Consider the following 18218-nt stretch of genomic DNA (forward strand, 5'->3'; position numbering starts at 1 on the left):
CAAATATTGCACAAAAACATACACATATTTTGAGTGACAACAAAAAAAAAAAAAAAAAAAAACATCAGCAGTTGACCTTTCACAGGGAGTTTGATTGACAGGCGCTTTGACCAATCATAACGCAGAATCATGACTTTTTTATTTACCTAATTTATTTCAAAATAAAAGTTTGCTAAAAAAGTATTTTTAAGGCTCAAAACAAAGAAATTTAGTATAAAATTATTTGCAGTGCATGTTAATCTTGAAAATCAATTTTTTTATTTGTGCAATTCACACTATTTTAATAGGATAACCACAAACGTGGTGCCTTTATATAATGCTTTTTTGTTTGCTTGTTTGTTTGTTTGTTTTTTTCTGAATTTTTTTGGTTGATCTCTATGAGTTTAATAAACCTACCATAAAAACAACAAACCCTTCATTTCTTTAATAATGGGCAAACTTACAAAATCAGCAGAGAGTCATATAAATATTTTCCCCACTGTGTGTGTGATGAACACAGGATGGTATTTTTTCTATAATTTGTGTCACATCTACGGCATGTTTAAATTTTTAGAGTGACAAATTGTTTGACAAGAGTTTAACAGTTCAAACTGAACTATGCTGTAGGATCTTTCTTACAGACTCGTAGGATCTTTTTCTAGTTTCCATACTGACTTTTGTATGCAAGTCCTGTGACAATCGCTCAGCAGCCACAACTTTTTCATGATAGACAAAGGCAGAACATATGATGCTGTGATGATTAATGAATACATATTTGGCTAATATTGCAAAATACAGTTTACATTACTAAACACAATCATTTGGCACATTACACGAATATGACACCTCTAGAATAGGAAAAGCTTTATTAATGAACTGAAAATATGACACAAAAGTCTGCCAGTTTTATAAATACTATTCAAGATTTGAATTTTGTTTGCATTATTGATGCACTTTTTACATAGTTAACACTGTAGATTTGAATCTTGTTTGTATTAACACTGTGATCCCAGCTAAAATTTTTGTGTTCTAAAAATGTTCTCAGAACATTACCATGATTGTTTTAACAATGTTTTTAGTGGGTAGTTTTATTTTTGTTCCCAGAACGTTCTCTCAAAAGATAGGATAACGTTCTCTAAAAATATTGCAAAAATGTTTATTAATAACATTATTAGAACATTAGCCCCTAACATTCTAATTAAGATTTAAGCAGATGCCTTGCCTTGTCTTGTTTAAAGTAATAGTTTGGTTTGATGTCACCATAATGGTGGTAAGTGTTGGCTTTAGTTGTGCAATTTGACACTTGACTTGTCAGTGTTGTTCTTTAACTGCTGTAATCTTTATTGTGGCAAAAACGGCAAGAAAACATGTGGTTTGATGGTGCTGGTTGCTTGCTGATGAGTAACACATCATCACATATGTGGTCTGTTTTACCCTTTTTTACCAAATCTAATGTACAGTGTTACTTGCATATTAATTATTAAAGCAACTTAATGGCTAAATAGCCTGAGACAAAGCTGAACTTAAAGCAGATTATTTCAATGATTTGAGAAAAGAAAAAAAAAAACTTTTTTTTCTTGTCACACAAACATCAGGATTCAGTGTATGAATCTCAACAATGGTGACATGCTTCATGCTGCAATGTATTCTGGGTACATCACACAAAACTCATTCATGTCACCCAGAATGCACTGCGGCATGAAGCATGTCACCATTGTTGAGATCCCTACAGTAATTCTTGAGGTCTCTGTGTGTCTAACCTTTCTCTGGTTCATTAACAATGTAATTTAAAAAGAACAGACAAAATATGACATAAGTTTGCAAGATCTTATGCATTGCATCTGCTATAGTCAGTAATATTTAATTAATAGCATAGAACTCCAGATAAAACATACTGACCAGATTACTACATGAGGAAAATCACTGTTTTTGCTGTAACAAATATAGCTACAGCAGTTAAATTAACCGTAACTGAAAGAGTCATACTGTCTAAGGACTGATCACCATAATGGTGACATCAAGCTAAACTATTATTTTCAATAAACCATCAACACCTCTGTTAATCTCAATAAGAACATTTTTACATTTACGACAGAAATAAATCTTGTTTATAATAAGTGAAGTTGGTAATACTGTTTTTGGAGTTATTTACGCTAGAGTTTGACACCAAACAGGGGTTGGGTTTTCACTTTCAACCAACATTTGACTTCTGAGCCATGTCAGTCCATATCTAGTGTGATGGGAAGCTTTATTAGAATGTTAGAGAATAATGTTGTAACAACGTTATCAATAGATATTTTTAGAATGTTTTTAGATAATGTTATCCTAACTTTTAGCAGAACATTCTGGGAACTAAAATAAAACTAGCCGCTGAAAACGTTCCTAGAACATTAAACATTTCTAGGTGGGTATCTGCTTTGACACAATCTGTATTTTATAAAGCACTATATAAATAAAGAAGACCTTGCAAGACTTGACATACCTCTATTACTGTACATTTCTGCAATATGGACATTACACTGGCAGTCATTTCTGCAGTGGTGGGCCGACAGAGCAAAGCCTACTCTGCTGGCTTAAACCCTATCAGAATCACTGACTTAGTTTTAATATATCTTTTCCATAAATATGCATTCAATTATTTCCAATGGTCTATTCTCTTCATTTCACAGATTTTCTCTGGTTGCACTGGTCTAGCAGTGTATGTTTTTTTTTTGTTTTTGTTTTTTTTTTAGAGCTTTTATGCAACCATATTTCAGCAATCGTGTTACCAGGGTCAAATAAATCTGCATGAGATACCTATCTGTGATGAATTCAGTTATACCGAATTTATGTGTAATAGAAATATAGCTGTGGCATCATTATCATGGTACTACGAGGTGGATTTATTCATGTAGGACTCCACTGAAGGCTCCACTGAATATTTACAATTTGAATAGTGATTATTCCAGTTTTGGGTTGTATTAAAAATGTCCTGCAGTGTATTTTACGATTATTAAACAGCTAAACAGTTTCAAAGTATTGCACAAAAAATGAAAATTTTGGATTTGTAATTAATACCCTAAATGTAATAATAATTAAATTAATAATTTTGCCAGGCACTCCAAAATAAACATTATATATTTTTATTCAGTCAGTAATAGTATTTATAAGTATTTGGATCAAACAATACTATGAAGATTCATGAAAAGTTTGTAAGAGATGACATTTAACTTTCTGTAATCAACACATTTTGGTTATATGATTATGTAGCACATCCTTCTGTGAGAAGGCTGTTCCGGAGGTCAGTGATGCCGATGTATCGATCTCTGTGTACTGGAGTTTGGCTTTCCTCTCTTGTAGGCCAGTATTCAACCCAGGTCTGCTCTCCAAAGATGTACTGCAGACTAAAAACAACAGAAAAGTGAAAGCAGAACATACAAAATTACAAACTTGGCTACACTTGGTACAAGGGTCAAAATAAAATTGTTTCATACACTCTTGAAAAACGTTTACACCACTTAAAAAAAAAAAAAAATTCTCCAAAATAAAATTTTATATTTTTAATAAAACATTTCTTCAAAATAAAAGTCCAACATTTCGGCCAATCAGACAAAAGTATTGGCTAATGCCTATATTTAAAGGGGTCATATGATGCTCTTTAAAGATCATTATTTTGTGTATTTGGTGTAACAGAATATGTTAACATGCTTTAATGTTCAAAAAACACATCATTTTTTTTAATACTGTACATTATTGTAGGTCCTCTATGCCCCGCCTCCTTCCGATAAGCGGAGTCTCCTCTGATTGGCCAATTGACACTTTGCATTGTGATTGGCCGAACACTGCAAGAACTCGTCAGAAATGTAACACCCCTTTCCATAATCTCAAGCTTCTTCTTTCAAAATAAATGTATACAGTTAATAGTGCCCTTAGTTTTACCATCAGTTAAATAAAGTGCTTTTTCTTTCTTCTAGATACACACACATCTCCCTGACATGACTGGATCAACACTAACTGCAGTTACTGAAACCAATCCTACTTTATTTGCGTGAACATTTGGGAGGCATTATGCAAATACTTCCACATAGTGACGTAGAGATGTTGGGGCGTGTTGGAACAAGCCATTTCAGGGGGCATGGTAGAGTCTTAACATTGATAAAGAATATCTCTTCGGATTCAAGACTTTGGTCTTTGCAACTTTACAGATCTTCTTCATGCACCAAGAGCTTGAAACACTCCAAAGAAAAAGGACAAAATTAAATAGCATCATATGACCCCTTTAAACTAAAATGTCAGATATGGGCTGATATATCAGCCTTGCAGATATGTCAGTTGAAAAATAAAAAAAGTATTGATCGTAAAAGATGTGCATTCAAGTCTTTTACCTATCTCCAAGTTTTGACACATCTTTTAATAACATAAAACAGAACTTAGCATAATTTTAGATGAAGAATATAGTCACATCATTAAGCCATGCACAACACTCAACAGACTTCAGATGCATAAACCTCAGGCAAATCCTGCTATCTTGAAGACACACAGTGGACACCTACCTTCCCCCGAGCTTTGGCAGGTCAACAGATCTGCCCATGATGAGGTACGACTTGTCTTTTATCAATCCTAAATGTTCTCTGCAACTGGGACGAGCCAAAAATTCTCTCACTGTCCCTTCAACATTCTCATCAGTACCTGCAGGACACAACAGCATTTAGGAAACAATTCAACTTCAGTCCAATTTAGCCTTCTGTAGAGCATGTATTAGAGAAAGACAACAACATTTAACAGGAATCAGACACATTTCAAGTGAATTTCATGATCAGTGGAGGAAACAATGAACCGTACCTTCTTTTAGTACCTCTTCCACCTTCATTTGATAGATGTCAGTGACCATTTTCAGATCCATCCCCACCACCTTGACTTTATAAACTGTAAAGCATATTATATCGTTATCTACATATGGAACTATAAGGGTCAGACCAAAAAATGTGATTATGTTGAATTAACAGACATAGTCACTATAAAGAGAGCAGAGTATATCACTTTTATATTGCATCCCATCAGGAACGAACAACTGGAGCATTAAGGTAGAAACAATTGAGTAAATGGTGAATCTTAATTTCTGGAAGTATGAAAACATGAATTAACACACAGAACTGAATGTGTTTACCATAATCCATGCCAGCTTCACAGGCTTTATTGAGACGCACATCATCTTCAACGTGGTTTTTCTTCTGGTAACTGCAGTCCTCTGTGTTTCGAGAAGTTAATAATGTTCATACAGGCACATACACACTTGAATTTCTCTTCTTTCACATTTCAGATTAAAATAAATCATAACTTCTCCAAGGCTTAAACCTGGTAAAATAGATCATTTCAGTTCAACCTCAGCAGTCTTCCAGACTGGTCTGTTTCACTACTACATTTAGGACAGATTTTGCAGGCTAACATTATAAGTGGACTTCAAGGAACCACATGAAAGTATTTTTGTGGCTGATAATACCTTCTGCGCACTGGCACTGGTCTCCCTTACACAGTCTGTATAGAGCGGCATCTTCCCTGTCAGGGTGGAAGAACTTTGTACAGCGTGCATCTGAAAATCACACACAAAATAGATATGGATCACACAGAAATGTTTCATCAAATGACCATATTACCAAATTTTCTGGAATATATAAGTTACGTGAGCACAGGGTTATTTGTATAGTGCATTTCACACAAACAAAGTTAGGCATGCTGTTTATGATTCATGTTGTTTATAATAAATGGCGCTATATTTTATGTTGGTTTCATACTTGTATTTGTAATTTCTGTTTAATATACCATTACAGGATTTGTTGTGGTGTGAGGGGAACTAAAATGCATGCTAATATTGTTTGCAAATTTTTCACTTTACATTATTTTCTTATTTCTGAATGTGAAAAAAGTGACTTTATACAATGATGCGGCTAATCTTTTCTTTCTCTTTTATTGTCTTTTCTTTTTCTGTTTTTGACAAGTTACAGTCATGTGAGACTTATATTTTCCCATAATGCAGCAATATTACAATATCTGCTTAGAATATATATATTTTTTAATTAAGATTATATTACCTAATATATGTATGGCATAAAGAATAGTGTTTATTTTTCAAAAATATTTGTTTTTATAAATAATGGAACTTAATTAGTATATTAATGTGAGGTGTCCAGTTTAATTAAATATTAATGAGTGTGTGTGTGTGTGTGTACCAATAGCTTACCTGGGGAGTAATATTCATATATTGTGACTGCAGCAGGTTGTAGCAGACCCACATTTTGTATTTTGTGCATTCTGAATGCAATTCTTTCTGTCTCTCTATGCAAAACCTGATCAAACAGAAATCAAAGCAAATGTATAATTACATGTCATATTGTACACTGGAGACGCAACATGTTAATATTTGCAGTAAGTTCAAAGAAATATGACTATCCACCTTTTTCCTAAGACCCGTATCGCTTTGCACAAATTATGGGAGTAACTTCCATTTACACTGTAAACAATCAGCAAAAGTTTCATTCTATGAATGCAAAAATAAGCATTTTCAAAAATTGGGAGCATTGAGGTGCCATTATTTTACTCACCCTTCAACCATCTACGATTTAAAAGTGTAAGTGTAATAACATTAACAAATTACTATCAACATACCATGAATAATTTCTAAAGAACCTATTTCTATCTGCAGCAATATTAAGAATGCGTTAAATATCATTATAGTAATTTAGATCTAAAAATAAAAAAGACTCTTAGTGCATTCCATGGTTTATATTGTAAATGAAATCGGGAGAACAAGCCACAAATTCATACTATTTGTATACATTTTTCATTTGCTTACAGTAGAATACAAAGGAAACATGAAACTATTTAGGAGGAAAATGCAGCGGGCTGAAAATAGCTATGCTATAGATATCGTTGTTATACAATGTCACAGTAATATACCAAATGTAGCATCATTCTCCTAACTTCTGAAAATACAAAATTAAAGAAAATGCACAGCCCATTCAGTCAAAAACACTTGATAATTATTTGTAGCGCAATCTTCTGATTTGAAATTATTTGTTGCAGTCTTTTTGAGTGGAACTTCCCCAAACCGGAAGTGCCTCCCATAATTTAAAACGCATAGGCGTTTAGGTAATATGGTAGGTACTTTACCTACCTATAAAAGGTAGGTAATATGTCGGCCACACGGTACACAAACATGAGCACAGAGTCACATGGAACCCTGTGGATGTGCAGCTATTGAATATTAATGAACACGTTGTCCGCCAATCAGAATCAAGCATATTTTATAGAAATATACAGCAAAAACACATACTTGATAGTATGCAGACATACCTTTTCTAAGTAGAGGATAAGGGATCCTCGCTCTGAAAGCACTTTGTCCATCTCAAATTTCTGAATGTATCTCTCCTTCCCTGTGGACAACTGAGGGTAAGGAAACAAGAAATACAATTTATGTCCTGCCTGTATGTGATGCACGATCAAGTCACATTAAAGGGATACTCCACCCCAAAATGAAAATGCTGTATAAATCATTTATACCCCCATGCTGTTCAAAGCCCGTAAAAGCTCTGTTTATCCTTGGAACACAATTTAAGATATGATGATGCACTGTTTTTACATGTATTGAGATTTTATTTGAAATAAAACAGTGCATCCTTGTGGCAAGAGCACACACAGCTGATGTGGAGAGACAAAGAGGAGACTGCACAGCAAAATCCCCAGTGTTAATTTAACACTCTTGAGTGTGGACTCATATAAACACTAAAGCAGTGTTAAAAGTAACACTGAAGCAAAGTTGAAGTTAATGAGATAATTAAGAAGTTAATTGAGTTATGATTGACCATTATTGAAGACACCTGATGTTAACAAGCAGACTCACCAAACGAGAAAATCACAATTTGGGTATCACCATTATAGTGGTCAATGTTTGCTTTAGTTGGGATCTTGACCCTTCAGTTATTATCTTTAGATTTTATGTGGCTGTGGTGATTGAATTATATCATACAGACAGACCACAGCAAAGGCAATCATGTGTGCCATTGATTGTGGGTTGAGCTATTTGTTATAGAGTGACCTGAATGCCTGAGTTTAAGTTTCTTTACTGCATACATAAATTAAGTGAAAAAGAAAAGTAAGCAACCCAGCATTTCTGACAAAGTATGACATGTTTTTAATAGTTAGTGCTACGTAAAAAAGAAGTCTTTTGTTTAGACACACAGACATCAGGAATCAGTGTGAGCATCACAAAAACGGTGACCATCAAAAAAGCATGTTGTAGCCAATAAAAACTCAATCCATGGCTCCCATCATGCATTGCGGCATGAATTAATTATGAGCTGAACTGTCTTTTTAACTTTTTATTCTAACTATATTTTACTTTTGCTGTTTTTATGTTCATTTGTTGTATCTAGTTTTGTGATGTTCATAGTTGGTCTGTTTATCTGAATATGCTGTTTGTCACCGTTGTTGAGATTCATACGTTGATTATTGTTATCTGTGTGTGCCTAAAATTAAAATTCTTTAATACAAAAAAAATCAGAATCACTTGCAAGAGATAACTACAAAATGTATAGAAAATACAGATTTTTTCATTGTGGAATCAAAGCTGTGACAATCAATAATGGAAGTTTTACTTTGAGAAAAGACTGTAAATGAGTTCAGTGACTCATGTCAAACAACGATTACATTAAAACATAATCATCAACACACGATGATTTTTGCTCTTGGTTTGACAAACAAACTTTATAAGTAAAAAGTTACAAGCCAAGATCCCAACTAAAGCAAACACTGACCACTATAATGGTGATACACAAATTGTGATTTTCTCGTTTGGTGATTCTGCTTGTTAACATCAGGTGTCTTCAATAATGCTTAATCATAACTCAATTAACTTCTTAATTATCTCATTAACTTCAACTCTGCTTCAGACGTGTTAATGCAGCTCAACTGTGTCAAAACGGTGAAATTCATAAAAACAAGTAAAATTCAGCTGTAAGTACAACAGAATTCTGTTGGCATCTGATCTTGTCTGATCGTAACAGCCAGACATAATAATGAAGAACCGTGCTAGTGATAGCGGTTTAGATTAAAACAGCTACCGAAGCCAGATTAAGGGTTGCTTCTAGTATGTTCTAGAATAGTGTAATTTAAATTAATAATTTTTAAATCATACAGATGGGAGGCATCACTTCATTGGTTAAGTATCACAATACCTCTTGCAGATCTCCGCTATCCACAGAAAATCCGGTCGGTATGCCAATATCCAGAATAGACATGGTGGCATCGCGTTGATCACTTTTGTAGCTGTGAAATCGGAGATCAAGAGCAGATTTTATTAACAGGTTTTGTAGTTTGCTCCATCTTCTTCATCAAGTAAAGCTTTTGGTGTGAACCTGAGAAGCTATTATATTGTAGTAACACAGAGCTGCTCATCTATGAATGAACATGTTAATGTTCTTTGTAATGCGAGTCTTTATGTAGTTATGATGATAAGCAATTTAAAGCCTAAATAAGCAAATGCTGATCAATTACAAATAAAATAGTTTCTTGACATAAAAAGAAACTTATTAGAATATGTGTTTACATACTAGAAGTCCATAGTGAGCTTGTAAGTTTCAATGGCTCCATCTTCATTTGCTAAAGATAAAAAAATAAAAATAAAACATGGTTATAATTAAAACCAACAACCAACACAATGTTTTGGAGGGGGTTTTTTTGTATGGAAAGGGCAGGAACTCAGTCTTACGTGTATCGTCTTTCTCCATTTTAACAGTCAGATCAAAGAAAGTACAGTCAGACTTCTTCACAGCAGGTCTGGCGTAGTACATCGTCAGAACCTGAACACAGCAGCCCGTCTCTGATTAGATGTTCACACACTTTAATCTTTCTGTTGACTGTTTAAACGCTCATGGACACTTACTGAGAGAGTGGCTTTTCCTGTTCCTCTAGCAGTCACATTGAAGTCCTGCTTTATCTCCACCTGTGGAGTGAACACTGTTGAGTCTCAGAGTAATCAAATCCATAATATAATAGATATGATATATAATAATTACTATTAAATGACATAGACAATACAAATGATGGATGATGCACAACTAAACTCCCATAATCCAAGAAAAACAAAACTGACATGAGCAGCAAATCATTTTACTCCTCACCCTGTCTGACCGTATAAGATGTGCATTTTCTCTTTTAAAAGTCCATCTGACAGGTTTTCTTCTTCCTGACACGGACAGCTCCACGTCCAGATTGAAGTTTTGTTGGTCCCTCACCTGCGTGCGATACTCAGCCACGGCCTGGAAAACCATGATGGTCGCCTAGAAAAGACAGAAAAGCATTCAATACCTGTCCTGCAGTGTCAGTCACAGTGTTTATCACAGTCGGAAGATGAGGTGTTGATGTACCTGTGTGGTGCCATAACCACCATTGTGTTCCTGTTGTCTGGCCAACCAGTGCACTGCCTCTCCTGCTTTATCAAAGTCTTTGGCCTTCACAAGAGCCAGCACAGCGTAAGCCGTCGCTTCTAGTGAGATATGACGCTGTCCAGGGACAATCCAGGACAGACCGGCTGTTTCAAACACAACACGGGATTAGAAACAGGCTTGTCTTGCTGTTCCCTCTGTACTTGTTCCATTAACATTTTACACATTAACAAGCAGCATTGTAATTTTATTGTTCCATTATGTAAGCTTGGTTCAAAGTGAGTACTGGTGCAAAGTGCATCTCTCTCTCTCATGGCTTGCTGACTCGACTGACCTTCTTGTTGGGTGGAGTGTCTCATCAAGATGTCTTTTCTGAGTTTGTTCTCATTGGCCATGGCGTAGGATGCCATCGCAACAGTGTAAGGATTGGTCATTTGTGGAAGTCGACCTTCCAAGAAGGAAACAGCCTTTCTGATACTTTCTCGCAGACTCTATAAAAGTGTATGTTAGAAGTTAAAACCAAAAGGAAGAGTGTATAGTTCTGGCAAACACAGTGGTGGAAGAGGTGCACTTACAGAAACTGATTCAGCACAGATCTCTCTGCCCTCTTGCATGGCAATCACAACAAAGGCTGTTAGAGAGCCATCTGCATTTTTGCCCTGTACATCACCCAGGAATGAAGGACAACCAAAGAGAATTTCACAAAAAAAAAAAAAAAAAAAAAAAAAAAAATTTTTAAAGAGTTTATTATTAAATTAGCAAACCATGCCTGCTAAAAGAGCTTGCTAAAATATTTCTCAAGGACTGCAGGACTATAAAATATTGTAGGATAGTGGCAGAAGCCTATAGGTATTGCAAACCCATCTTGCTTTGGTTTCATATTTCATAAGAAAGAGAGAGAGAGATAGTGAGAGAGAATTGAAATCCCTTTGTGTTCTTTCACCAAACTTTTCATTTCCACTCAGAAACTTTGCATTCATTCATCAAACATATGCAGTCCCCCTAGAAACTTTATTGTCACTCGAAAATATAATTTTTCCTCAAATCACCATTTCCACTTAGGGGCTCTGTATCTTACAAATGCACAAAAGCATGTAAACGTATTATTCCATTTTAAACATTAATTGTAGATCAGCGTAATTACTTAATGCAGTTCTACTGCTAGTTTCCATTGTTTTCCTCTACAGGCGAGTTTAAATACAGTCTGTCATAATGACATTAAACTTACCACCATTCCTGATGAACCCACAGCTGAATCCTCTTTAAAGGAGCCGTCTGGCAGTTGTTTGTGAAGAACCAGCCACTTGAGGGCGCTACAGATCACATTTTCCTCTATAGTAACAAGGTTATAGGCAATGGAGAAGACTTTGGCCACATATGCTGTCAACCTTTAACAGACAGAAGCAAAATTATGCTAAAAAGTTAAGATTTGCTACCAATAATCTCAAAAACAATAATAATAAATTATTGCAGGGGAAACTGGGAATGAAATGAAACAAATCAATTGATTGAAATTAAAATACCATGTGCTGCTTTGGCTGCTTTGGAATACAGAATAGGAACCATCTGTTTTACGGTAGCTCAACTCCCCTTGATAACCTTCATACAAAAAATAAATAATATGTATTTGCTTATTATCTGTTTTTGATCTAAAGTTTTCAAGAGAGCATCTAAATCACCTGTTCTGATATGGTTAAGGGCTTCAGTACGGCGCTCCATGCCAACAGCCTCCCACTGATTGGTGTTGTCCAGATAATGGGTGGCAATGACAGGTAGAGTCATTCTGATGATGTTCTGCTCTCCACATCCACCGGGTTGGACAATAAGGCGACCCATGAAGTCTCCACTGATGGCCTGCTCGATGGTCTGACCGATCTCCTCACCTGAAGGGATGAAATTCAGGCTGAGTATTCTGTTTTTAAATGAGCTCTGTTACAATGAGCTGTCATTTCTGCAACACTTTCAACACTGGTTTGATAGGTAGGTTTTAAACTGACAGCACAATCAGTATTATTTTCAGACTGTAAATAGTGGATCTGGATATTCTTTAGGTGTGATCCATAATACAATCCATAAATTTTTATTTTCATAACTTATTCTAATGGTCGGAAAAATCACAATTTCGAAATTCCGTCACATTTCCAGGTCTTCCTCCAGTAGTGGACACACCCACGCTGTGGTTTGTGCTGGTTTGACTCGACACAAGAGCGCGGGAATTGGAATAATTGAGAAGGGTATAACTGCAGCCTGGAGATCTCCAAATAAGGGTGGGAACTCCAAAATAGGGTGTGGCTTCCTCCCATTGAGAGACAGGCGCATGACACGCATGCTCAATTTTTCTGTTGCTTGGAATAAAACGATAGAGTAAAATCTTTCCCCTCCGCTGGGACGGCTCCTGAATGATTCCCGTTTACATCATTAAGCAGAGGTTAAGACTTTCCAATCCAAACAGTTACAATGACAAATAAATGTATACTCCGAAAGCTCCACAAGACATGTGTGATCATATTACTGGATGCTCGAAATTGAACGGGAGAATGCACATTCTAAACAGCTTATTGTACAGTTAAGTTAAGTGCTGTTCTAATCTAATGTGCTGCTGCACTGTAAGGCACACACATAGGCTAGCGCACAGAATCATTCAGCGCAGATATGTACTGTCAATGCTGTTCTGTGATTTCTCAATAAAATAGCTTAGAAACAGAAAAGTTTAAGCATATATTTGTTGATTACTAAATGCCACAGTGTCACTACTAGTAGAGAGATGCAGCCATGTAGAAATAATTCACACACGCAATCGCTCTCACTAATGCATTCATATAAATGTGATGTTCCGTATACTCCGAGGGAAGCGTGGCTACTTAATATGCAGCACTCTGGCCGGCTCTAGCTGATATCAAAATTCAATGAAGATGTGCGCCGCAAAGATGATCGCAGACGAGCTGAACCGTGGCCATTACACCGAAAATGTTTTGAAGTACTTCTTCGACAATCTGGATGCTTATGAACAAGCGCTCACTGATTCTGAAGAGGATATGAGCGACGATGAAAGCGGCATAATAAGACTGTATAATATCCCTAATCTACAACTGAGCGAAGATGACACCGAGGAAGAATGTATTGAACTGGCGTCAGACGAGTTGGACTGTAAGATATCAGAGGCTATATCGATAGTAACATTTGATGGGGATAAAGACAGAGAAATGGGGAAAATCCGTAACATTTAGAGGCAAACAGACGGACAGTGCAAACTTCGGAGATTACATCCACAAAGAAGACCCCGACAAAGAGAAAGTGCGAAATGAAATAATTTCACCAAGTTTTATGTTGAAAACCAGCAAATAACAAATACAATTAGCATCAATATGTACTTTTTGTTTACATAAACATTAAAATAATAACATTAAAAATGATGGCCACATTTTAAAGATTAAAGATTTTTTTATAAAAAGATAAAACTCACATATTTCAGCCTCTAAATCATTTTTATAAAAGTCAAAAAAGATAAATTACTGACATTTACAATGCACATTGTCCTTTATTATTAATAGTATGCGGCCGATTTTTCCAGTTGTGTCTGTCGTTGCTATGCAACCAAGCAGCTTTACAGGGGGTATGGCTTATTTAAATGAGATGTAAATGAGCCCCATTGTCACTCGCAGCAGTGAGAACAGGTGAGAACGGCACAATCTTTAGAGGCTATTTTCTGCTTTTTGAGCTTTTTTGAGTCCCTACCTTCAAATGGCCACAACTTCTCCAAATATTATCAGATTTCCATGTGTTACACATCGTTGGAAAGCTTGGAGACTACACTTTCAGAATCTGCGAATAACTCAAAATGCCCCAGAACCGACTTGTCACATCACATGACGTCAACCTTTTTACAAATTCACATTTTTGTTGCTTACATAGATATAATAAAGGCATCATGTTTAAAAGGTTGTAAGGCCCCCAAAACAGTGTTTACTACTGGCCTGGCATGCATAACATAGTATTCTTTAGAATAGTGTTTTATTTTTATTTTTTTATCCAGTGAAATCAATATTTTTGTGTAAATTTTACTTAATTTTTTCATGTTATTCTACTCATTTTGAATGGTTAATTCTACTTAATGAAAATGTGTTAAATTTAATGAATAATATTGCTTTTAACATTTTTACACAATTTTATTGAATAAATATAGAGAATCACTTTTTACAGTGTAAACAAAAACATTTCATTCTAGCGGTTTGCATTCTTTTTTTAAACACGTTAATGTGGGTAAGTTACAAAAGAAAAAGTGGATAGATGCAGGCTACGCACACTTTAACTACACAGAAATCCTTGCAAAATTCCAATCAGACAACGGATGAGGAGATTTCGCTCAAGAGCAATTGATGACATGGCTGAGAAGAACATATTTAAGTGTAGGTATTATTATGGTTTTTATGACCTAGACGTACATTTTACCAGTTGTTACCTACAGTTTATACAAACATTATGGTTATCGACCAGTGATTGATATCGCAAACATAATAATAGCGGTTAGAAGTTGGATTTTGGTTGAAAATGAAAATTGGGTTGTTTTCAAGCTCCAATGTTGGGTAGATGCTGAATTTTGCCTGGAATAAACACCCCCACCCCAAAAAACTTAAAAAAATGGTGAAATGCATGGCAGTACACATATTACCAGCTTCACTTATTACTAACCAGTTTGACTTTATTTCTGTCAGATGTCTACAGAAGTTATTTTTGAGAATTAAAAGAGGTTTAGATGTTGATGTTTTATTTGAAAATGTTTGGTCACCATTATTGTGATCAGTGTTTGCTTTAGTTGGGTAGTTTGACTCTAGGCTTAGTACGTTTGTGGTTCCTGCAATAGTGTTTACAAAAACATATAATTTATTATTATAAGGAGCCATGAACAAAAATAAGGTGATATAGTTTTCATCATCATGAAAAAAAAATTATTGAGGAAAATTATTTTTATTGTCATTGACCCAAAGTGGTTATTTATTATTAATGAACAATATTCAAGAGAAAATACTTTCTTCCCTCAGATCAAACATTCTGCATTTTTTTGGGAGAAAAAGCTTTCGAGACACATAGACATCAATAATCAGTATATGAATCTCAACAATGGTGACATGCTTCATGCAGCAATGCATGCTGGGATAGTATACAACACATGGCTCCCAATGCATTGCTGCATGAAGCATGTTACCATTGTTGAGATTCATACGCTGATTGTTGATATCTGTGTGTGTCAGCGTAGGTTAAGTTTTTGAGCTCATGCTTGTTAAAAGATTTTAACTGACTGTTATAATACCGCTGGATCTCATGTGGCAGATACACAGGGTTTGTAATATTAATGCACTAATGGAACAACATAATTGTTAGATTAAAAACATCAGCGAATCAGGTTATTTCATGATGATTATAAAACCATTAACAGGAAACAGCCATCATCTGATCTCATTTCACTTTAGCTTTCTTTGATGCTGCAAATGTGCTTGACAAACAAACTGTCATAGCAGCCACAAAAGCCAAAACATATAATAAGTGTTAAGAGCTCAACTAATGGAAACACTAATCACTGTTATGGTGTTTAACTGTTATGCTGTTATGGAAATTAAACACATTAGAGTTAAACCCCTGTTAATTTTCAATAAGAGCTTTTGTAGACGTCTGACAGAAATAAAGTCAGTCTGGTTAGTAATACGTGAAGCTGGTAATGCTGTTTGTGGAGTTGTTTAATCCTCCTCTGCTGAGATCTTGAGATATTTAAATGGGGGGTGAAATGCTCGTTTTCACTCAATATCCTGTTAATCTTGAGTACCTATAGAGTAGTACTGCATCTTTCATAACTCCAAAAAGTCTTTAGTTTTATTATATTCATAAGAGAAAGATAGTCTGTACCGATTTTTCCCGGAAAAACACGACCGTCTGGAGGCGTGACGTGTGGGCGGAACTAAAGAATCACGAGCGCCAGTAGGCTTTTGGGTTGAGAGCGTCTGGAAGCTGTGACACAGACCCAGAGGCTGAAATTTAACAAGAGCAGCATCAGCAACAACGTCTCTGTGGTATGTACTGAAACTATATATTTGCTTAGCGGTTATGGAAAATGACTAAGTTCCACTTTGTCGTCTTTTTTTTTTTTTTTTTAAGCTGTACATGTGGAAAGTGCAGTTTGATGACAACATCGCATGTTGTTTACTTGATGTGTTTATGCACCGATAGCTAAGTTAACAACACAGAGATATTTGAAGCAGTTTTACTCACCGCATGTGGTTCCAACACACGATCGTGACCCTTTTTCGTTGGGACTGCATTATCCTTAAGAAATAAATGATGTGCAAATCCAACGTCAAACTGGGCCTTGTTTGTAAAACAAGCATCTTCGAAATGCAGGGAACAAACAAAAACACTTGCACAACTCCGTTGATGCTCTGTAAAAATAAACTCCATCCACTGGTCCCTTAATGCTGTTTCTCTTTTGGTAATCTGTGCAGGGTTGTCTTGCCCTGGCAACCAAAAACACACTTCTTTTGTGACATTTCGCGACGCTCTTGCTCTGATCAGTGAACGTCTGTTGTGCTCCCAGTGCTCTGCTATACGGGAGCGCGCGCTCTTCCGGCAGAAGTGCCTCAGGACCCATATAAGGAAATTCCGCTCCATCTAACGTCACACAGAGCCATACTCGAAAAAAAAAAAACTTTCCAAAACTTGTGACAAACCGGAAGGAGTATTTTTGGAACAGAAATACTCCTTCAAACGTACAACTTAATATTTGAAACTTTGTCCATGTTTAGCATGGGAATCCAACTCATTAACAGTGTAAAAAACTCAGTATGCATGAAATAGCATTTCAACCCCCTTTAATGTGCTGTCATGCATTTCACCCTTTGTTGCAGTGTGGTGATTATTCCAACCAAAATTTGTCTGTCTGATGTCGGAGTTTGACGTCAAACAAAGTTGGGTTTAGACGTCAAACCGACTTTAATTTTCAACCAAAATATGACGTCTGACTGACGTTGGATTAGTTGGAGTCCAACGTCTTCCTGACGTCACATTGATGTACTCTGCCTGCTGGGTGGTGTTTCTTTTTCTTCTTCACTCGTGTATTTTTGAACATTTTGTACAGAAGATGCATACTAGCACCCTCTACCATAAAACAATGAAAACACATTCTAGGAGTATAGCTTAAATATATTTAGACTTTTTGTAAGTATAAGACACTGTTCTTTCTTTGTATGTTTTGCATGCTCAGATATTCATGTAACAAAAATTATACAAATTCAAACCTAAATAGGGACATAGTAGTCTTAAAGTATGATATAAAGTTCACTTAAAGAAAACTTATGACTATACTTGCAGTATAAGTGTGCAAAGTATTTAATTAGTAAACTATCCGTAAATCAAGTTCACTTTTATTATAATTGCAGTACAAACTACAAACATAGAGGTAAACTAGTTGTGTACTCAAAGTTTGCTACTGTTATACTTAAAGTATATTTAAAAGTATATTTTATATACTAGAAAGTGGGCCGATTTAGTCCCAAGGAGTATTGAAACAATACACTTACAAGTATACTACTTGAACACTAGAACACTTTGTATACTTGCTACATAAAGTATACTTAAAAGTATACTTGAACTTTACTTAAGTAAACTTAATAAAATAATCTTGAAGTATACTACTTTTTGCTAAGGGAAAGTTGCAACAATTTTTTTGTGGACATGAAAAAAAAAATGGCATTATAATTGTAGATAGACTTCACCTCTATTTACCTTAAAAAAGCAAAAACAAATCACTAATTAATTTAAAGCATCTATTTCCTT

The 18218-nt window shown here is 35.4% G+C and overlaps 1 protein-coding gene and 1 long non-coding RNA gene across 2 annotated transcripts in view; both read right to left on the minus strand.

Moving 5' to 3' along the window:
* Positions 1-3085: 3085 nt before the first annotated feature.
* Positions 3086-18218, minus strand: part of LOC127948620 (complement C3) — a 39613-nt gene continuing 24480 nt past the window's right edge. The window contains exons 24-41 of the mRNA XM_052545191.1: positions 12077-12280; positions 11921-11996; positions 11626-11785; positions 10973-11056; positions 10732-10888; positions 10380-10543; positions 10134-10292; positions 9896-9955; positions 9722-9812; positions 9564-9612; positions 9189-9279; positions 7309-7398; positions 6197-6302; positions 5459-5548; positions 5126-5206; positions 4801-4884; positions 4512-4647; positions 3086-3362 (exon numbers count right to left, since the gene is read on the minus strand). Coding sequence (XP_052401151.1) covers positions 3221-3362; positions 4512-4647; positions 4801-4884; positions 5126-5206; positions 5459-5548; positions 6197-6302; positions 7309-7398; positions 9189-9279; positions 9564-9612; positions 9722-9812; positions 9896-9955; positions 10134-10292; positions 10380-10543; positions 10732-10888; positions 10973-11056; positions 11626-11785; positions 11921-11996; positions 12077-12280 — 2024 coding nt within the window. The 3' untranslated portion in view covers positions 3086-3220. The remainder of the gene's footprint in view (positions 3363-4511; positions 4648-4800; positions 4885-5125; positions 5207-5458; positions 5549-6196; positions 6303-7308; positions 7399-9188; positions 9280-9563; positions 9613-9721; positions 9813-9895; positions 9956-10133; positions 10293-10379; positions 10544-10731; positions 10889-10972; positions 11057-11625; positions 11786-11920; positions 11997-12076; positions 12281-18218) is intronic.
* On the minus strand, positions 12690-18213 carry LOC127948624 (uncharacterized). Its single transcript, XR_008152133.1, has 2 exons — positions 16659-18213; positions 12690-16417 (listed from the first exon to the last, which is right to left on the minus strand). It is a non-coding gene; the product is annotated as an uncharacterized LOC127948624 (long non-coding RNA).

This window comes from Carassius gibelio, chromosome B1 (assembly GCF_023724105.1).
Source record: "Carassius gibelio isolate Cgi1373 ecotype wild population from Czech Republic chromosome B1, carGib1.2-hapl.c, whole genome shotgun sequence".
NCBI lineage: Eukaryota > Metazoa > Chordata > Actinopteri > Cypriniformes > Cyprinidae > Carassius > Carassius gibelio.